Source organism: Boleophthalmus pectinirostris, unplaced genomic scaffold, assembly GCF_026225935.1.
Source record: "Boleophthalmus pectinirostris isolate CB_2022bp ecotype Guang Dong unplaced genomic scaffold, ASM2622593v1 HiC_scaffold_13, whole genome shotgun sequence".
NCBI classification, from domain to species: Eukaryota; Metazoa; Chordata; class Actinopteri; order Gobiiformes; family Gobiidae; genus Boleophthalmus; species Boleophthalmus pectinirostris.
Window position 1 is genome coordinate 25754115 of NW_026571036.1, and position 23098 is coordinate 25777212.

General features: G+C 39.1%; 1 protein-coding gene across 2 annotated transcripts in view; it reads right to left on the reverse strand.

Moving 5' to 3' along the window:
• phip (pleckstrin homology domain interacting protein) overlaps nt 1–22059 on the reverse strand; it is a 94892-nt gene extending 72833 nt beyond the window's left edge. For both annotated transcript variants that reach the window (XM_020939928.2, XM_020939927.2), the window contains exons 1-7: nt 21925–22059; nt 21754–21812; nt 21639–21668; nt 21436–21495; nt 13878–14028; nt 11923–12021; nt 10789–10949 (exon numbers count right to left, since the gene is read on the reverse strand). In XM_020939928.2, coding sequence (XP_020795587.2) covers nt 10789–10949; nt 11923–12021; nt 13878–14028; nt 21436–21495; nt 21639–21668; nt 21754–21812; nt 21925–21964 — 600 coding nt within the window. In that variant the 5' untranslated portion in view covers nt 21965–22059. The remainder of the gene's footprint in view (nt 1–10788; nt 10950–11922; nt 12022–13877; nt 14029–21435; nt 21496–21638; nt 21669–21753; nt 21813–21924) is intronic.
• Nucleotides 22060–23098: the final 1039 nt, after the last annotated feature.

The following is a 23098-nucleotide window of genomic DNA, read 5'->3' on the forward strand; positions in this document are numbered from 1 at the left end:
CAACAAGTAGCAACATGTATTTGTTCATTTCTATTTCTTTATTAAATACATTCACATTGTCTAACTGTTTTTTCATTTTGGATTATCAATATTATTTGTTTTAAAAGGTCCTATATTAGGCAAAATGGACTCTTGTGAGCTTTAAATCATGTTATAATGCCCTTTCCTCCTCATAAAACAGACGCGGAGTTTTTTTTTTTTCCTTCACATGTTTGAGTAACACTTTATTATTAGTTCTGTTTGCATCTCCAAAGCTCAAAATGGTCCACCAAGTTAACATAATTTTTTTTTTTTACCTTTAGTTCCTTAGAGATTAGACATTCCAGGGCTCATTACTCGAATGATTCTACTGAAGGTGTGTGGAGTTTAAAAACACACCGAAGTACTTCCTGTATTACCACATGACATCACAAGGAGGAAGGAGTGTTTTCAGTTTGAGAGAAGGTTTTTGTGTTAAAAATGTGTGATTGTAAGAAAAACACAACTCCAGGCCTGTAGTGTAAAGCATAATATGGACCTTTTAAGTATTTACTCTAGTGTGTGCCATGTTATTAACTATATAAAATTATTATCTTAAAAAAAAACTGAAACTATCGTAATCGCAAAGAGAACTCAGCCTAAATCTGCAGGGTTTGTGTGTTAAAAATGTGTGACTGCAACAAAACACAGCTCCAGGTCTGTTTGTGATGATAAAACTAAATTAGAACAGATCAGAAAACAGTGTAATATGGGCATTTGTATAACTAAACTTAAAATTTCCTTGTGTTCGAGCTGCCTATAAACTCTATCGCAATCAAAACAAAATCTCAATCTGAATAGTCACAATTAGCAAATCACAAGAATTACAATTATTTGACTAGTATAAGTAGGGATGCACCGATACCAATACTGAAGAATTATCTGAATCAGGAATCGTTTCACAATATTGGAAGGTCTTTTACTGGATGTAATAAAACTATTTTCAGGCTGATTTTGGCCTAAAATGTCTCCTAATGTTTGAATTTTTATTTATACAAAGCTGCTCTGTTATGTGAAGAATAAATAAGTTATATAACACAATTGGATTCCTTGTGTAAGAAGAAATATGGAAATACGCAAAATGGACTCTTTAAGCCAGGGGTCGCTTAACTTTGTCAGTTTTGTTGAACAGAATTGTATGACCCAGACCAAAATGATCACCAGCAGGACTCCGTGTGTAGTAGAAATGACCAGTCTGGCACAGCAATCCACGATACTACCGGTCCAAAGTATCGTGGATTGCTTGAAAGCTTTAGAACACACTATTTTTCCACTTATTTATTGCAATTCAAGTCGTGCAAGTCCAATGAGTCGCTTGAAATGGTACAAAGGTAAAAACTGAACAGACAGAGGTTAAAAAAAGAGATAAAAGAACAAAACACAAGTCCAAGCTCTGCCAAAACTCTCTCAGGAAAAAAGAACAAGATGGTAAACTTGAAAACCTGGAGTGTCCAGCAGCAGCACAGTGTCCAGACTTAAACCCCATGGAGCTGGTTTGGGATGAACTGGACAGAAGAGTGAAGTAGCCGACAAGTGCCACACATTTATGGAAACTTCTGCAACAGACTTGGGAAGAACTTTCTCAACAATATTTGATTTCTGTTGTAAAAAGAATGAGCCACGAGTGTGTTCAGCTGTTCTATCTGACAAAGGTAAACACACACATCAATCAAAAGTTTAGAATATGTTTTGGTCAACAGGAAAAAGTAAACAGTTAAAAAATGGTAAAGCATGGTGTTCTAAAACTTCAGACCGGTAGAGTATGTCAGCACTCATTATTCCTGGCAAATATTTGTTTATCGTTACTAATGGTCCTTAACTACTATTTAACTGCACTACAGAACTCTGTGCGTGCGCTGACGGTCACTGTTTGGTCTTGAGCTTGTCGGGTGATGAAAATTCAGCAACAAATTTAAATGTTATATAATAAACATAAATACTTCATATAAATATCAGTTTTTATTGGCACAAAAAAATCAACAAAATACAAGATAAAGACGTATTATTATTTGCCAAGAAGTAGTTTAAAAAAACAATCCATGGCAATTTTTGAGGGTTTCCTCACAGGGTCAGTTTAGGTGGTGGGGAGCAGAGGGGCAGAGGGGCTCGGGGGCCAGAGTCGACCCCTGCTGTAAGTCGTGTTATAATGTTGTTCCCTCCTCAAAAACAGAACTGGAGTTGTGTTTTGTTTCATTCATACATGTTTGGGCAATTCTTTATTACTATTAGTCTGTCTACATCTCCAAAGCTCCAAATGCTCTGTTCCACCTTGTGATGTCATAATGTAGTTTTCAAATTAACTAACTTTTACTTAGAAAGTAAAGTAGAAAGAAACTATCTTTTACCTTCAGTTCAGTAGAGATTAGGGATGTGCAAAATTATCAAAATATCGATATATCATATTGTTTAATGTGATGATACAGTATTGATATCATGAGCTGCTGTATCGATATATCGCCAAGAGTATATTTTGGTTTATTTTACTAAATTCTTTTGTTACAGCTACAGTTTTGTTGCTTGTTTAGTGGAAGGAAACCTGTTTATGTGACACATTTGACATTTTCACTGTTTTGAGGATTAAAATGTTTGTGTTTCATATGAACTTTACACAAGAAGTGGTTTAACAAAGACTTTTAGTATCACAGCCATCATTTTTTATTAAACCGTATCAAATCAAAAGCTCACTGTATTGAGATATATATCGTATCCTGACTTGTGTATCGAGGTATGTGTCGATGTATCGGCAACTTCTTAATGATACCCAGCCCTCGTAGAGATTGGCAATTCCAGGACTGAAATCATCCAAATGACTCTAATGAAGGTATGTGGAGTCTAAAAACACAGTGGAGCACTTCCTGTATTATCCTGTATGAGTGTTTTCAGTTTGAGAGAAGAGGGTTTTTGAGTTAAACATGTGTGAATGAAACAAAACACAACTCCAGGTACAATGTGTTTGTGATGAGGAAACTACATTATAGCATAGATCAAGAATTACCATTTTTTCCGCACTACAGGACGCGCTCTTACACCTCCAACCCCATCAAAAAACGACCACGCGCCCCACAATCCAGAGCGCCTACACGCCACAACTGAACAAAGCCCAAAGTCACCGTGAACGCCACAAACAAAGTCCCACTGACTAGGGATGGGCATGATTAGTCGATTAATCGATAATTGATCATTAAGAATTTCATCGATTACGTTCATTTTCATTGACAAACTGAATGCAGGTTGCTGTGCGTAGTGTAGCGTGACCAAACGGGGGGTCCGTACATGTAGATCTCTGCACTCGGAAGGAGCAAGACACAAACAGTTGGTCAGTCTGCAACACGCCGAAGCACAAACGCGTACTTAACGATGACTTGTACAAAACATTCCACGCTTTCCGTTCCGGTTGGGACAAGTGTGAGGCCATGTGCACAGTGTACAAAGCAGGCAGATATGTTTGTTTCGGTGTCCAGTTGGAAAAAAGCTCACCAGGACACCGAAAACATGAAAAAGCTTTGCCAGGTGAGAGTCGCTCAATATCGATGACGAGTCCCCACCTCCCACCCCCCGTCTGGTGTCCTGGTTTTGACAAACACAAATACGGTCACACTAACCTGTATTCCACTGAGTCGTGTCCTTCAATCCAACAGAAGTTGACCACATCAGCGACACAAGAGCTGTTTTTTTTTCTTTCGCTTAGTTTATGCAAATTAGCCATGTGGTTTAAGTTTCGTTTCTGTGAGACTTGCACAAAGCTTATAATGTCAAACAGGGCTGATGTGGCTCTAGAGTGGTTACGGTTTATATGTCGTAAAGTTGAATTTATTTTATGCAGATTAGTAGTGCAGATAGAATAATGATGATACATTTTAATATAAAAAACGTTAACGATTAATTGATAATCGATCCTTAATTCTCCCGACGATCGATTAAGAAAATTTAATCGAATGCCCGTCCCTACCACTGACCCACAAATGTTGTGTTTCGTTTAAAGTCCGGTGTGTCATGGTTCTTGTCTTGTAGTCGCTGTTTTTGCTTATTTTGATATCTTTTTCCTGTAGTGTAGTGTGCCTTTAGTGTTTTATTTTGACATTTGTCCCGTCAGCTTGTAGTTTTGAGTTTTACTTCCTGTCTTGATTGTTTGCCCCGCCCTAATGTGTTTCACCTGTGTCTGTGTGCATTTATACCCTGTGGTTGGTCCATTGTCTCTGTCAAAGTTTCTCCTTGTCTCGTGTCATGGCAGTTTATTTCAAGTTTTGGATTTTTTTTTTGGGATTGGTCATTAAATACTTTGAAGCAGTCCAGCGTTTTGGGTCCTCCTTCTGTTTCTACGTGACACAGTACGGTTTATTTGTGAAAAAAGTTTGAAAATAGACCATTTAATGACAGCGCGTCTTATAATCCAGAGCGCCTAACAGCCCGGAAAATACGGTAGTGTGATATGGCTCTTTAACTAAGCTGTCAGTTCATGTATTTAAACTCTGTAATGCCAAAGTCCATACTCGCGGTGTAGTTTGAGCTTCCTGGCCGCTGATAATGAGCATTTCAAGGCTATAGAATACAAATCAATGGAGTAACTGCTGAATCAATGGCCCACATAAACCTTCACAAACTTGAATATAGATCGCCAACAATCAAAGGCGCCATGTTGGAATGTACTTAGCCATTACAAAACAGTTGGCACTCACCACTGCAGCAAAATCCCAAAATAACAAATATATAAATAAGAATGATCTTGTGATGAAAGGAGAGACGGAGAAAGCGGGGGGGAAAAAAAAAAAAAAAAAAGGAGAGAGGGACACTGCGGAGGGGTAGAGGAGGAGAAGTGATGGTGAATTTTAATTTTGGCACTTAGCCAGAGCCTCGGAGGAAAACGTTTTCTTGTGTTATGATGAGGGATAGACAGAGGAGAGGACGGAAGGAACAAAGGAGGGGCGCAGGGTGAAGGGAGAGATAAGAGGAGAGAGAGGAGAGAGAGAGAGAGAGAGAAGAGGGAGAAAGAGAAGGAAGCAGACACAGAGAGAGAGGAGATGGAGAAAGAGAGAGAGATAGAGACAGGAGAAAGAGAGAGAGAGAGAGAGAGCAGAGGGAGAAAGGGAGGTAGGTGCACAGAGAAAGGAGAGAGAGAAAGAGAGAGAGAGAGAAGAAAAGAGAAGAGAGAAGGAGAGAGAGAGGCAGAGAGGAGAGGAGACAGAGGAGAAAGGAGCAGAAAGAGAGAGAGAGAGAGGAAGGGAGGGAGGGAAGGAGGGAGAGAAAGAGAGAGGATAGAAGAAGGAGAGAGGAGGGAAGAGAGTGAGGGAAAGAGAGAGAGAGGGGAAGAGTGACAGACAGGGAGATAGAGAGAGATAGACTGAGGGGAAGAGACCTAAAGAGAGAGAGGAAAGGGAAAGAGAAAACGAAAGGGAGAGGAGACAGAGAGAGAGAGAGGGAGAGGAAGGAGGAAGAGCGGAGTGACAGTGGAGGACAGACACAGACAGAAGGAGGGAGGGAGGGAGAAAGAAGAAGAGTGAGAGAGTGAAAGAGAGAGAGAGAGAGTAAATCTGCTCCCCACGACAGCCATTTTTTGCGATTTAAGAAGTGAATAGTGAAAATGGTGTAGAGCAGCAGGCAGCACAGTTACGCGCAGAATTATAAACAGGACACGACATCAAAACAATCATGTCATTTTACAATCGCCACGGCAACGGCGCTAACACAGGACCCCCGGGGCCAAAGGTCAACCAGTTTTTTTAAGTTCATATTTCAACAGACAGACTTAGTATTTTCTTAATCATTTCGTTTTAGAGAGTAAACGTGTGTGTGTAAACATGAGTGACATTTCAAAAGAAAGAAATGCCAGAGATAATAATACTGACAATAGATGAATTACACTAAAGCGGTAAAGTGGCCTGATGGGACTGCTCAGTCAATATTCAATGAATCTAGAGAAAATACTGTTGTCTTTAAAGCTGCACTACGCAAATTTTGTGGTGGAAGGTCCGTCACCTGCTTGTCTCCATGGAGATGTTACTACGTTCCCTGGAATGTTCCATGGTATGACATTCAACATTTCCATCTAGCATTTATTCATTACAGGTGTTTCTATTAGGACCCGATATGGACACTTGGAGACATATTGGCTATCGGTTTAAATTTGATTTGAGTTTTGATTTGTTTTTGTTTACACACGTGCACAGCCATAGATCCACGTAAACAACACTGAGGCTCTGCTTTAAACTCTCTTGTGTCTGATCCATGACACTGAAGAGAAATAAAAGTGAACTTCAGCTCAGTTTAGACCAGAAACAAACTACTGCTGTTTTTATCAAAGTGCGAGTCCCACAGACGGAGGACTGTCCCGCAGACGGAGGACTGTCCCGCAGACGGAGGACTGTCCCACAGACGGGACACACACACAGCTGATGTCAACATGCTGGATTATATTCTTTTTACGGACGTTCGTTTTGAGTCAGAATTAAAAGGACACTTGTTAGTGCAGACTTCTGATCTGAGAGGAGCCTGCGTGAGAGGTGACTGTTACAAATGTGTTGGTTTTTAAGATACTTCTGGTTCTTTCTCATTGTTTAGCTCTTAGCTGCTGTAGCTCCCACATAAACAGTCTGTTTTCTTCCATTGTTCTAGTGTAAAGTGACTACAGCGTCTGTATAAATTACTGGACCTGCACTGATATGTAAATGAGCTGTGAATAGAAGTGTGAATGATCCAAATTTACACATATAAATAATTACCAGAGCACACAAGCATTTACTGCTAAAGGCTGATAGCAGTAGTTTACTTAGTTTACTTTGTTTACAGGCTAGAATCTGATGCAAAAATACCATTAGGTCGACCTCCTGTCTTTAAATATGACGTAAAGTGGCAGAATAACAATAAATGTCGCCTAAATAAACCCCATTTAAAATCCAGTAGAGCCAGACCTAAGTTTTATAATCAACCGAAGATTTACAGTGAATTTCACTAAATATATCAGCTTTTATATCGACTATCGGCAGGTCCAGCTCCCATTTTATCGGTATCATACCAGCCGCAAAATCCATATCAGTCGGGCCCTAGTTTCTATTGCTCAAAAATACAATATTTACTCTTGTGAATAGGGGCGCCTCTCCACAGATCTCACCTGTAATGTAGCGTAGTGCTGTAACCTGCATGTCTGCTGTGACAGACAGGTTTAATCTATACTGTGGAACATTCTATACAAAGCAAAAACATTTTCACAGACACAAGCGAGTGGCAGAGTGGTGCACCCTCCACGAGAAATGTTACGCAGTGCACCTTTTAAGAGGCCAGTGAAGAGGTAAACACACATTGACTATAGGCACTGTACATTCTTGAGCAGGGGTGGGCAAACTTTTGGACTTGGGGGCCACAAAGGGTTCTAAAATTTGACAGAAGGGCCGGACCAGGAGCAGATGGGTGGAGTTTTTTGGTAATCCACCTCATAAGAGAAAAAAATATAGAAAATAATATGTAGAAAACATATCCCATGTTCTTGTTAAATCATTACGAAGCATCACAACAAAATATCTGTCTTTCAAATCCCAAGGTATTTACTGTTTATTGAAATGACTGAAGATGATTATTATTATTATTATTCAAGTTTGGCGGGCCGGATTAAATCGATAGGAGTTTGCCCACCCCTGTTCTAGAGGATACAATAACATTCACAAATAACAGACAGCTATATCAATATATCGGACATCAGTATCTGTTTTGGCCGATATCATTTGTTGTTTGTCTATAGCGGTATCAGCCGGTATCGACATCTGCCCCCGATGTGTCATCCATCCCCAGTTTGTCCTCAGTGCATCAGATTTGTCTTACTGTGGATTCTAAAAGTGAAATATCAGTATCTGCACATGTTGGATATCGACCACAGCAGTACGCCAAATGTCAGGTATCGGTAACAGCAAAAAAAAAATCCATATCACCTCTACAAAAGTGTTCTCAAATGCCTGTATTTCTTGTTCTTGTTCTTGTAGTTTTGCAGTTCATGTTTCAGTCTCTCAAATGTTTAACAGCCCATATTAATACACTGTGTTCTGATCTGTTCTAATGTCATTTCCTCAGCACAAACACACCTGCAGTTGTGTTTTGTTTCATTCACACATGTTTAACACACAAACCCTCTAAATTTAGGCTGAATTCTTCTCTCAAATTTGTGCTTCACTGTGTTTTAAACTCCACACAACTTCACTAGAATCATTTGGATCATTTCAGCCTAAACAACTTCAACTAAAGGTGAAAGGAGCCGTTAACTTGAAAACTACAGTGTCATGACATCACAAGGTGGAACGGAGCCTTTTGAGCTTTGGAGATGTACCCAGACTAATAATAAAAAGTTACTCAAGCATGTGTGAATGAAACAAAACAGAACTCTAGATATGTTTTAGGAGGGAACGACATTCCACCGTGACTAAATTTTGCGCAATAAGTGACCTTTAATGCTCCTGGAGTTGATAACGATATGCAATCCGAACATAATTCTACTTTTTAAACACATGTTTCAAATTTATTCTCAATTGCAATACTTTTTTCCAATACTGTGAAGCTCTACAAAACACTTCTCCTGCTGTATCAGAGCTTGGAGATTACAGACGAGCTGTTCTTTACAGTTTTTCATTTAGTTTTAGTTAGCCCTTTTGTCAAAAATCAAACAAACAGGACCGTGAACGCTTGTTTGTACATAGCCTCCTGAAAATGCTGTTCAAATCTATTTTCAGGTTATATTAAAACATTTTCAGCTATATCTATGGTAGCTGTTGAACATTCTGCAAATAGAGATACATGTAGAACACCCCCAGCGCTGTGTCACTGCAAACTATCAATAACGAAAGCGATGTTGATGTCTTGATAGGCCTCATACAAACTACGGATGTGAGGAGAACTTGTGCAAGATCAAACTGCCATGAGTCCGTGGGCACATGGAAAAACTCTCACGCGCGAGACTGTATCATCTTAGTCTCGCTCAAGCTCTGGAAAGTTGCATGTCTTTAAGCAGCTGTAGCTAAAAGACCAATATTAATGCAGATAATCAGTGCTAAAATTAGTTAGAAGACATCACGAAATCATGTGATCAAATATGGGACTGTGCGTGAAAAACACATGCAGCATTTTTCACACATAAACATTATTTGAAGAAGATCCAGGAAGACATATTTAGGCCCTCTTCATCCACAATTTAGTTTAAAATGAGAAAGGAGAGAGAAGTGCTCCTCCTCTGTCTGTGTCCCTCTGCACCGTACATGTTAGGGCAGGGAAAGGAGGGAGGAGATGGAGCGATTTAAATAATAAAAATGAAGTAAATGAACTATATAAACACATAAAATGTATTTACAACACAATATATAAAAAAGAACCAAATAAAATTCATGTGACCCATTATTGCAAATTATTTCAAAATTCTGTCTCATCCCACCCTTAATACACACACAATGCATTATTATTACAGTATGTTCAGGCTCGGGTCGGACTCGGGCACATGATGGCGTCAGCTGTTTCCTGTCTACAGTAAAACCACTCGCTTTGAGATTCTGAAGTGTTCAAAAGATCAGAGCTCTGCACTTCTATTCAAGTCAAAAAGTCAAAACTGTGTGATTATTATTTGTGAAATGTGGTGCAAAACTTCAGATATAGGATTTTTAAAGCATAAAAGATTGGAGATAAAATCCACAGGAAGTAGAGTCACTGTCACTAATCTGCAGCTTCACCTCGATCCGTGCTCTGTGTGGATGTAAACAGACACACGTGGAACTATTTTCGCCTTTTTACTTTTGAAGAACACCTCAAACTGGATTCACAGTGCCGTTTTGTGGACTGGGGTCATTATTTGCAGAGGACAAATTCTATGGATAATGTGGATGAGATGCTGCAGTTTAAATTTACCACTTTACGAGAGGTGAATAATAAAGTCTTCTCACTATTTTCGCTACATCCTGAGTTTGTATTTTGCGCTTCTGTGTCCGTTAGAGGTCACACAAACAATGTCTGTCTGTCGGTCTCAGGTCGGATTCGATCGCTGTTCTGTCGGACGCGGGCCGGGCTCGGACAGAAAAACTCGGCCCGATCCACACTCTAGCCTGGGCTGAGTTATTGTGAATGAGTTGAATAAAGTTTGAATTATCTGACTGTTTTGTTTCACTTAATGCGCCTTATGTATGAAAACAGACAAGACAATTCAACATTATTAGGCCCGAGCCCCAACAGGGCGTAGGGCCTATTGCTTTCGCTACGAAGAGTGAATGGGCAACAACGAGCTCTAATTTGACCCCCTAAACACGTTCAAAAACTCACCAAACTTCGCCGAATATTCAGAAGTAGCGAAAAATTTGATAAAATATAGGTTTCATGCATGGGCATTAAAAAATGGTGACACTGCGCCACCTGGAACGCAACTCCAACATTATTGGATTTGTACTGACTAGAAGCAAAAACATTTATTACTGACTTGAGTATTTTTCATGGTTGGCCAGCAGGGGGAGCAAAGAACATTTAAAAGTGCACTATGTCATTTTTTCATTTGCAGGTGCGACATTTGTGGGCGCGGCGTGCATTGGGCGAGGGCCATTTGACATCGCTTGCGGTTTTAATTGATATTGTGCCTTATACTCCTGTGCGGTTTATAGTCCAAACAAATACTGTAAATTACTGTTATATAGTCCACCTTTAACCACCACGCTCCAGATTAGAACACAACTCTTTTCTGAACTACAACTCTCCCCTTAAAACGAAGCCCCTCCTCCTGCTGTACCAGAGCATGCAGATTACAGATGAGCGGGACTTTACCGTGAAGACGCGCCTGCCGGTCCTGTCAAACGTCACACAGTAGACTGATGACAGGTGTCCCAGAATCCTCTTGTGCATCTTCATGTGCTGGTACACCGCTGTGGGCACCAGCTGCTTCAGGCGGTAAGATCCGTTCAGACGTCTGCTGTGGCTCGTCTCCACTGGACACAGGACAGAGACGGAGAGGGGACGCGTAAAGATAAAGACAGGTGTGAGGGGAGTTTCTGCTTAAAGGTGCAGTGAGGAGCTTTTCTGGTGGAAGGTAGTCTACACTTGTCTCTCCATACAGTCCTTCAGGTTTGTATTGTATATGTTTTATGTTTTATTCGCCTGTTTTTACTTTTTTTTCCAACTCAAAAACTGTACGGTGTCCTTGGTGTTGTGAAAGGCGCTTACAAATTAAATGCATTATTTTTATGTCTCCATTGAGGTGTAATTTTGCACAAAATGGTACTTAAGTTATCTACATGGAGAAAAGCAGATAGCACTAACAGCAAGCAAGTATAATTTATTTATATAACACCTCTCACAGACAAGGAAGTCACCACGATCTTCACAACAACAAGTTAAAACGCATAAAAAACCCACAATTACAATAGAGACAATACAGCAATATGGTAGTCATAGCAACCCCTGAAAAACAACTGCACCTTAAACACCAAATTAGAGCGTTTTGAGTTGAGCCAAGTAAAACGTCAAATATGTGACACTGTAATAATACATGTTTACTGTGGTTTTAATGCTGTGAATGAAAAAAATATTTAAGATCTATTTAATGCCATACTGTGGGGCATTACAGGCGTCATCTTAACATGAGAAAAATTATATATAGAACATTTTTAATTAGCACATAACACATAATACAGTTTGACATGAACTTGTTTTGTGCTAATAATATAACAAGCTGAGGAAAGTTCACCCACTGCCACAAAAGGTGCAAAAACAAACCAGATATTCATTTCAGAATCCCCACAAAGTAAAAAAAGAAACTATTAATAACTATTGTACTTCATTGTGTTTAATATGGCAGAGGTGAAAGCAAGACTTACATGGAGGAACAGATCTCAACATGTAGATTTAAAACATTATCTACAGTATAAATGTGTGTAAAGTGTAAAGTATATAGTATCTTACCGATATTAGGGGGGCTCCCAAAGATAATGGGGGGCTCTGGGGGTCTCCCACAGTGAAGCGCAGCCAGAGCCGAGCCCTTCCACACCACATGCTTGCAACCTGGAAAACGTCACATTTTAATTTTAACATAATTTATCTACACAAACTCTTGAGACTTTGTGGTGACACCGTACTGGGGGTGTTCTGCCTGTATGCCTATGTTCAGCAGTTACCACACAAACACTGCACACGGTAGTAAAGACTGCCAAAAAAGTTTGAAGATTGTCGGAAAACTCAAGAAAAAGCACATTTTCAGGAGCTTATGATCGATACGGGAGTTTGATTTTCAACAAAAAGGTGAGAGTGACGAACTGAAAATTGTGTATGTGTGAGAGATTTAACAGCACAAATCTTCACCTGTTGTAGTTCTGGTTAAGTCAGCTCTTTTTGGTCACATTGTGTTGAAACAAAACTCAGATTAAAGTCTAGCTTGAATAAAAGAGCTTGAGACAGAGCAGAGCCTACAGATAGCATCACCCCCCGGAGAGTGTTATTGACATCGGCTGCAAAGTCAGATAATGGTACAGTAAAACAGCACTGCATGTAAATCTATGTATCGCAGTATTTACTTGGTGCATAGTGACAGACAGAAAAATCCCCCACACAACTAAAAATAAAAAAGTGAAGTAACAAAAGTCTTGTTTATGACTTTGTTTTGTTTCAAGGAAGAGGATCATGTTGTTGTTTCCGTAGTGCGTGTGGGTGTGTGTGCGTGTGTGTATACATCCATTTACGGGATGTGACAATATCGTGATATTGTACCATCAAAGTTCTCACAATAATATCATGTGCTGTCACAATATATCAAATTATGAGCTCCTTGCTTAAAATGCATTGTATTCTTGCAGTAACAGCTAAAAAAAATGGAGGAAACTACTACACTACACAGACTGTGATCTTTTAATTCCATTTCAATGTAGAAAACATGAAGAAATAAGTGTTATAAAGAGCTTTTCTATCTTTGAGATGGTTCATGTGAAACTTTTCAGAGATTATACGTCTGCCGGTCATACACACAGAGTGTATATATGACTGGACAGATATTATCCGTAGTATTTCATTGATTTTATGAATGCAACACACTCGTCTTTTATACAGAGCAGACAGGTAAAAAAAAATATAAGCAGTGTTATCCTCATTTTAGATGTCAAAAGGGGGTTAGGGTTAGTCAGTCCAAATGGCTCTTTGAGTATTTAAGGTTGCCGACCCCTGGTATACAAGAACCCCAGGTTTAAATCCTCGCCTCCTGCGTTGTGGCGATGAATTATTTCGCGGCGCACAGACCTCGACATAGATCCATAAATCAAAAACGACAGCATGGCGGCTGTGTTCATTGAGTCGACGCAGAACTATACTTTGCCTTTTACTCCGGGAGGCTCCTGACTACAGCAGCTGTAATGCCCCGACTATCCATCAAGCAGTGCGGCTTTGTAGGTTACCAAAGTCGTACTAAACATTTTGACAGATTTTTGGAATGCCGTGTACCACATTAAATCAGTTTGAGGTCAGTAAGCACAACCAGAATTAATACATAAGGTGCACCGGATTATAAGGTGATTTTTGAGAAAATTCAAGAATTATAGTCCACAAAACACAGTAATTTTTTGGACTATAAGGCATTAATACAGCCCCAAGTCAAAGGTTTTTTAAAGGGAAAAAGTAGTTTTCTTCAAATCTGTTGGCATCACAATATCGCAATAAATATTGTGTTGTGAAATCAGAATTGTAATTGTTTCGTACCATGTGATTTAAATATCGTTACATCCGTACCATCTATATGAAGTCTCCTGCTGTGAACCTCTCCTTTCAAAAAACCCTCGCTCATTATTGACAATTAGAAATGATTCTCAAGTCTCAATCTCGATTCACTGCACGGCTCTCACACACACACACAGTCTTATACAATGGTCACTCACTCTTGTCTGTGCGCAGTAGGTTCTGTCTCCCGGCCCCGAGCAGACTGCAGAGCCCCGGGACACTGGCTGGTACCTCCTTCTCCAGAAGAGGACACACTCTGGAGCAGATCTGGAGCAGGTGGTCCGAGCGGATGTGACGGTAAAGCTTCACCTGGACAATAACAACAAACAAACAACATCAGCTCACTTCAATTTGGGGTTTTCAGATTCTACAATGTGATAAGGTCATACTCCCAGATGGGGGGCAAGGGACAGTTTTCCCGATCGATAACATTTAGGGATGGGACAAGATCTCGGGCCGCAAGATCTTAAGAGACAAAACTGCTTTAAGATGGTGCACACATGAAAAAAATTATCTCGTGAGAGTTTTTAGTCAATGTTTACATTTGGATTGGACAAAAAGGGGTTACATATTAGTTGAGTTACATCTCTTACAGTTCCAAAAAACAGCTAGAAAGGAAACAAAAAAATTTAACTAAAAAAATAAATGGCCATAATTTGAAACTGAATCGCAAAATTTATATATTAGGAATTATGTTAAAATCTCGCCTTGTCTCATTCTCCTGGACTCAATCTCATATCTCATCTTGTTTTGTGGAAACTGTGTCTTATCCCACCTCCTAATTACACTGTACTTTAACATGAAATATCCAAAAGGTAAATTCCCAAATGTTGAACCTCATTATTTCTATTACTGACTAGACCCAAGACCCCATTTGTATTAAATAATATTGGCCTATAGAATGTTGTGATGTCACCTGAAATCCAGCAATTTTGATATAATGTATGATAATGATATAGAATGATATAATGTAATAATGAAATGAAAAAATGCAAATTTATATAGTTACACAATACTAAATATGTGCATTTGCAATTGCACAATTTTCTGATGCCATATGTTCTAATGTTGTTTCCTCATCACAAACAGACCTGCAGTTGTGTTTTGTTTCATTCACATGTTTAACACACAAACCTGCACATTTAGGCCGAGTTCTTCTCTCAAACAGAAAACTCTGTTCCTCTTTGTGATATTGTGGTTATACAAGAAGCGCTCCACTGCGTTTTTAAACTCCAAACTCCTTCACTAGAATCATTTGAATAATTTCAGCCTTGGAATTGTCAATCTTTACTGAATTTAATATAAAAGGAGCTGTAAACTTGAAAACTATTGCTTCATGATTAGAGCTGCTTGATTATGGAAAAAAAAAAAATCACAATTATTTTGGTCAATATTGAAATCACAATTATTAGAACAATATTTTTTTAGGAACATGATGCATTTATTTCGCATTTCTCTCTCAAAAGAAAAACACTTTGTTATTGATCATTTTTTAAAACTTTCAAAATGAAAATAAATATAGGCTACAAATATGTACCTGTATGATGTATAAAACATAAAATGAATAAAATATACTTTGAACATCAACATTAACTATATAAAAATAAACTATATATCCAGCTGTTCTACAATCTCTATATTCAAATATTAGAACAATATCCTTATTTATATAAGGAATATCCCAAAATAAACTTCGTTAAGCTTTAGTGCAATACTACAAAATTCCAGTTCAAACAAACAAATTGCTTGGGTGACATTTTGAGCTTTGGAGATGTAGACAGACTAATAATGCAGGATTACTCAAGCATGTGTGAATGAAACAAAACACAACTCCAAGTGTGTTTTTGATGAGACAACAACATTAGAACAAGAGTCAATTGTGCGTAATACACGGCCTTTAAAATGTATTCTGAAATATATTCTGATACGTGGTCCAATCAGAGTACTGGATTCTGAACACTTGGAATATTTTACATCGAGTTGCGTTTCAATTATTGTCTAGAAACGCGACAAAGAAACAGTTGTATTTGTTTCACTATTTTTAAAGCATTTCCTGTCACAAATTTCTGATGCAAAAATCACACATGCCTCACCACAAGAGCTGCTTAAGTTTCGGTTTTTCTCATTCATTGTGTGCAGTTTGAGCAAATAATGTAATGTATTCCTAAGATTTTAGAAAAGTAACTATATTCTGAATATCACCAAATAAAAAATCAACTATACCTGAAAATAGTTACAATATTTTTGGATGATATAGGTGTGTATATATAGATGATTAGAAATAGTAGGATAATATGTATTTTATAAGATGGAATTTGTGACGTTGTAAATATCTAATGTTTTGCTCTGTTAGTGTGTGATATGGTGTGAGTGTGATTTGTGTGCATGTCTGAGTGTATTGTTCTTATTGTTGACTATAATTGCATTGTATAATTTATTTCTGTAAATCTGGGCCTGCAGATGGAAACTAGCTGCTCAGCTCTAATCTGGTGTGGAACATCTGTTTTTATGAGCATAATGTTGCTGTACATTGTGCATTCAAATAAAGACTAAACTAAACTAAAATAAATATTCAGAATGTGTATTGTCAGTACATATATTCAGTTACCTCCCAATACTACAAACATATGTACATACATAATGATGCAGTAGTAGATTTGAGCTGAAAAAGGAGCAGCAGAAACAAGCGGAAACTCCTCCTCCTCGTTCCAGATGCTGACGCTCTCTCTCGCACTGTCACTTTCAGAAATATTCACATTTAATTCAGTAGTTTTATAGTTTCAGTGAGACCTGTTTTAGGCGCCATTTTCACTTTTCATCATTCAAAAGCTTGACTACTTTATTTTGAATTGTTAATTTCTATGGCAACACTGCACATGTTTAATCGCCTTCAAATCTATAGATATGCTTTTATATTATCTTTGGGTGAATTGTATGAGTTTATAGGCGCCATTTTGAGCACTTTCCATCATTCAAAAGATCGAAAATGTTGTTTTGAATTGTTAATTGCTATGGCAACAGTGCACATTTTTAATTACTCTGAAACCCATTAATAGCTTTTATATTATCTATTTAATGTGGTGAACTGTGTGAGTTTATAAGTGCCATTTTGAGCACTTCAGTATATATTCAAAATATAGACAAATTTCTAGGGATGTAACAATAACCAAAATATCGTGCTATCGTATCGTCAAAGTTCTCACAATAATATCATGGACCATCACAATATATCGAATTACAAGTTTATTTGCTAAAATGAAAAGTTATGGTGCAGCAATAAATAAAAAAAAAAAACACAGAGGGAACTACATAGACCATGATCCTTTGCTCCAATTCAGTGTAGACAAGCATTTTTAATTAAGTCTTTGTTCTTTGGGTTTTGTCGAGGCATTTTAAGAAGAAAAAGTAGCATTTTCAGTTCAGCTTCCACAAAATATCGCAATAAATATCGTACAGTGAGATGTATATCATGAAAATATCATACAGAGAGATTTGGATATTGTTACATCTCTAATCGTGAGCCTCACCTCCATATCGTGAACTTTCCCATGATATCGCAATAAATATCGTACAGTGAGGTTCATACGGTGACGATATTGTGATGCGAGACTTGGATATCGTTACACACCTACTACTTTCATTATCAATTGTTAATTACTATGTCAACTGAGCTCTTTTTTTTTATTAATCTGAAACCTACAGAGAATACGAAGTCTATCTATTCAATGTGGTGAACTGTACGAATGGGCAACAACTTGGAATTATGGATCAGTTACAAATTTTTACGCTAAACTAATTAAACTAGTTAATTACTTAATTAGTCAATCCTGTTTGTAGGTTTATGTGATTTTACTTTGGGACATTTGTGATTTTGTTTTGTTGTGAGTCCCTTAGTTTAGTCACAAATTTTTGTATAAGCCTACGTGACTCGTGACCTGCATTAAAGGGCCCATATTACATCATTTTCTGATTTAGAGTAAGGTATAATGTAGTTTCTTCATCACAAACAGACCTGGATTTGTGTTTTGTTTCATTCAACCATGTTTAACTCACAAACACTCTGTTCCACCTTGTGATGTCATGTGATAATACAAGAAGTGCATCACTGTGTTTTTAAACTCCAAACAGCTTCATTAGAATCATTTGGATCATTTCAGCTCTGGAATTGTCAATCTCTACTGAATTTAACACAGAGTATCCCCAGGTTTGACTACCCCACATTTAAGACTTTTTAAAGACCTTTTTAAGACACTTAAATGAAAATTAAGACCAACATTGCACCTACTATGCAGTGAAAAACACCAGATCCAATTCGAATAATGACCAACCAAATACTGTATCTAGAATCTAAGACCCACTGTGGATTAAACCTACACATCACCATGATCCATCCAGCGTCTTCCTCCACTCTACCGATTTTACTCATTTCCGCCAGCGCCAGAAACCAAAGTATTGTTTGCACATACTCCAAATTAAACATTCATTCACGTTACGTTATTTCACGTTGTTTTTTTTTTCCTCCCTCCGTTTAACTTTGCACTGCAGCCTGGTTGAGTAAACAAAAAAGTAGTAATATACTAATACTAATGAAATTTAAGACCTTTGTGAAAAAAAAAAACACTTGGACAACAGAATTTAAGACTTTTTAAGGCCTTAATTTAGGAACATGAAATTTAAGACCTTTTTAAGACTTTTAAGACCCCGCAGCTCCCCTGTAACATAAAAGGAGCTGTTAACTTGAAAATTATTGCTTCATTGTTAGGGCAGCTCGATCATTATTGAAATCACAATTATTTTTTTAGTAAAATGATGCATTTATTCCGCACTTCTCTCTAAAAAGAAAAACACTTTATTATTGATCTTTTTTTTTTTTACTTTCAAATTAAAAATAAATACAGGCTACAATTATGTAACTGTACAATGTATAAAACAAGTCACAAGTTTAGTCACTCATTTTTGTATAAGCCTACGTGACTCGTTTTTGGCACTACATGACTCACATGTTAATCCTGTTATTTTGTTTCTTAGTTTAGGTTATTTTATGTACATATTTTAGCATGTTTGTTAATTTACCCTTTTACATTCGTGTTAATTAAACATGACTTAATTTATACCATTTTCCACCTTGGTTTTTTGTGACTTCCCTGACTCCAGCGAGCTGCACATAACAGTTACTTAATTGTGTGTACAGAAATATTCGTTTGGTATATTATTTTTAATATTCACAATTAAATTAATCAACTCAATGAATCACTTAACCTCTACACTTAACCTATAGACCTAAGTACAAACACTATTCACACTAATCCACTTTTTAATTAAGATTGTAGAAATTAGTTCTTTCACCATAAAGAACAGAATGTGTCTAGACTGACATTTTCTGGTATTTCTCTATATGATCTGTTCTCATTTGACATAATTAGCCCTAGAATAAAGCACGTTCTCTGATTACCTCTCAGCACTAATTACACCGTTATAGACAAAATCCGCATCAAACATCCTCTCCTAAACCTCCCTATTATAGTTGACAAATTACATCTTGGAGAGAAAACGGGCCAAACGCGACAAAGAGCCTGTCACGTTCATGTGGATCAGACAGAGGAGCTGCGGAGGGGGGCGTGGCAGCGACGCACCAAAAACCCACGCTGCTCCGAGCGAACCGCATGTCGCCCGGTCCGCTGACACTCCGCCAGAGCCAACACGCGAGCGCTGGCCTACTTCAACACACCAAACCAACAAATAAATAAATAAAGAGAAGTGGAGCATCGCGAACAGACACGCACCGCCAGCTGACAAATGAAAATGCGTAAGAGTATTTTGGGACGCGCGCTTTGAGGGGGAATCTGCTTAGTATCATCTCCAGGTTATTAAACGTCTCAACACGTTCAAATATGCCCGAAACGAGAGGACGTAGACGCACACACACTCACACACACACACACACACTCACACACGCGCGCAGCCTCTGTGTCTTTACCTGTCACTTACCCACGCGCGCGCACGTACACAATTAACGAAGCATTAATTGCTTTCAACACCACTGGATCCGAGACGTGATCAGTGTTCCTATAAGGCGGTTTATCAGGGGCGAACAGCGCTGTGTGAAAAACAAAGTCATGCGTAATAACAACTGGCTTCAATTTGCAACGCTGTGAGTGTAATGGATAACACACCATTTGAGTCAGAGCCTTAACCAACGACAACCCTCCAACTGATTTGTATTAGTGGAACGGACACGTTACAAAATATTAGATTTGAAACACAGCTGTAAAAAGGCCCAGAAATCTGGACTTGACCATATGATGTTTTTAGAGTTGCTGTATTCTGAAAAAAATCCAAACTATATAAAAATTTGGTGTAAACACAAAGATTTCAGTTTGATTTCTGTTGAAAAATGTAATGTGATGTTAATGGTTAAATGCTTCTGTGTTTATGAAGCAAAAAACAACGTGCGTAATTACGCGTCTTAATTAACTAATCGCAATTAATACAATTAAGTATCACAAAATGATTAGAGGAAGCAACGTAGATCCCACTGCAGTCCAAAGCCTTGTCTCTAAAAAACACAGACTTAAAAGAATGCAGCTAAATGCAGCCAGCGGTCAGGAGGATGTGTCTGAATTCGTCTGGAGTAATTAAAAATACAGCCATCCGTGGTGTTTTTAAATACGCGAATTTCATGCACAAAAGATAGCATGCAGTCTGAACGACATGAGCTGGGAGGAGGAGGAGGCGCGGCGTGCTACAGCCACGCAGAAAGAGAGAGAAAAAATACACACACACACCGCCCGCCTCTGTCAATAATATCTTAAACGTGTACTTTTACTACGCGGTCAAAGCATGCTTCATATCAAGCTCGATGCAACTGTCACGATCTGTGCGTAAAACAGCCCTGTGCCAAAAACCGGGCTCTTCCTGCTTGGTGTTTTAGTATTTATTTATTATTCATTAAATAATTGCTTCGTTTAAAAATAATAATAATAGTTCAACATTTGGGATGCAGAGCGATTGAATAGAATACTCGAAAACACGAAAGAGAAAGCCATGATGAATTCCTTCCACGCCCCCATGCGTAAAAGACGCTTAGAGACGAGCCCGTTTGTTTACATCACAATTAGCATGTCAATTAATGTAGCGATAATCAGATATGAGCATAGTGTTACCTCTCATCTTTCCAAAAAGTAGGAATCCGTGTTGAGATGCGAGCAAAGTGGGAAGCAGTCCGACAAAAAAACAACCAAAAACCTAGCAGCGACCGTAGCACAACCAGGAATCTGCCAGAGCTCCTTTAGTCGATTTAATGTTTATATTTCTTCCCAAAAGTCCTGTTTTGTAACTCTTTGCCCCCTGTGTTTTCATGCACTCATATTATGGCAGGACAAGAGCGCCTCCATTCTCAGCCTTGTGGCGCAGGGAGTCCCTCCTCCGGATCCTCGCGCTGCTACACCACAACACTCATGACGTATCAACTTTTCTCTCACATTTTACCATCAACTATTAAAACCATCAGGACGTGCATGGTCTAAAATGTACCCAAAGTGCACAGAAGGGTGGCACACAACCCCTTGGTGCCCCAAACCTTCACTAAGTAGCAGCCAAAGCCCCCCACGAACCCTTACAACCTTTTAACTTTGCCACCTGATTTAAAAATTGCGGGAAATTCAATTCTTATTTTGCTCTGTACAAACTTTTTCCTCAGTTATAGTGCAGGCTTACCAAATTCTCGTATGTCCCAGGGTGTTCTTGCCCCGTCCAATCTACTCTTCTGGGCAGCAGCTGAATGGAAAAAATAATGTGTGTTGTCATGATCAAGCCCATAAATGCCAAAAGTGTTATTTAGAAACAGTAATAGGAGATTTAAAGCGTAGTAACTGGAATACAGTGCACAGGGAAGCATCATAGTGCTGCTGAGTGCTTACCTCCTTCTCCTCCACCTCCCGTATCAGGCTCTGAAAATAGCATAAAAAGGCAAAATCAGACCTCGTGAATTGTTCGGATGTGTTTATTAATGTCTTATAATACCAAAAAACAAACCTGTGCCGAATCTTGACACGGTCCTGCCTCTAAAAAACGGGCGATTAGGAAGTACAGTTCTGGTGAAGAGAAGGGGGAGAGGAGCACGGGAGCTGCGTTAGAAGCGGACGCGGAGAAAACAGGGGGGGATTTAAACAAACGTGACGCATTTCCAGACGTGTATTTACTTACCCGAAGTCAACTGCGCGATGTGCGTGCTATCCGAAGCCATTTTGGGGTGTTTTGGCAGGGCAGCGGAGCCTGGGTGCTGGGTCTGTGTGGCTGCCCTGTAGCTGTCACTGTTTCTCCACCAGGAAGAGGCGCCTCCATTCACCCAGCGCTCGCGTAAAGCCCCGCCTGCGTAACCACGTCCTCCTCCGCGCTACGACAACTAGTGCGCGTCCTCGAGGAAGATTTACCCGCTTTAACCACGCGAATAACGAACACTTTTTGAGCTAATTTACCGTGATGGCGAGTGTTGCGTTTTTCTATGCGGGTTGGATAGCTTTGGAACCGCGTTTGCGTTAATCCCCTCCCCCTCTAAAACGCAAGCCCTCTGCGGAGGACTACGAATACAAGTCCACTCGGGGAGGGAGGTAGAAATGGCAGCTTACTGGAAGAGGACACACTGCTGCAGAATTACTAAAACTTTATTGCAAGAATGTGTTTTTCCATCAGAAACAGGCGTTAAAACCCGATATTTTTCGCTTTTCGTGCGCAGAGATTGATAAACTCGCTCGGCCACTGCGCAAAAATAATTCTTTATTTTATGTTCGGAGTCAAAACAAGATTCGCTTTGCAGAAGGATTGGCTACGACGAACCTCTGCGCGTTTTTAGTCCCAGAAAATAACATATGTGCCCCGTTTTGCGCGTCCTTCTTGGCTACGGTCGCTACAACGGTGTCGTTATTGTGTAACAAGACGTCAGGCAAACACACCCACTTTCTCTGGAAGCCGTTTGGTGGGGAAGTCGTCCATTTCTCTCTTCCAAATAGTGGCAGGCAGGCAGGCAGTAAAATGGGGGAAGGGCTCGGGACAGAGGGGAATGCGGCCTAATGAATGAAACCTCGTGAGTTACAGGAATATAACGGAGATCGGGCGTAGATACACGCTATCACAGACATTATCAAAGAAGTGACACCAAGCATCCTGTGTGCACTCTGGCCCACGAGGGAAGCAAAGATATTTAAAGTGTAAACAGTGTACATAAAGGTCGTTCGGAATTAGATTTAAGTGCTGCGTCCCGTGCGTAAAAGGATTAGAGAAAGTACGTTATCTTGATGTTATGAGCAAAACCTGTTTCATTTTTGCTAAACACACCTGTAGGCCTCATGTCCCCAGTTCAAAGTACAAAGTTGTCCAAAAT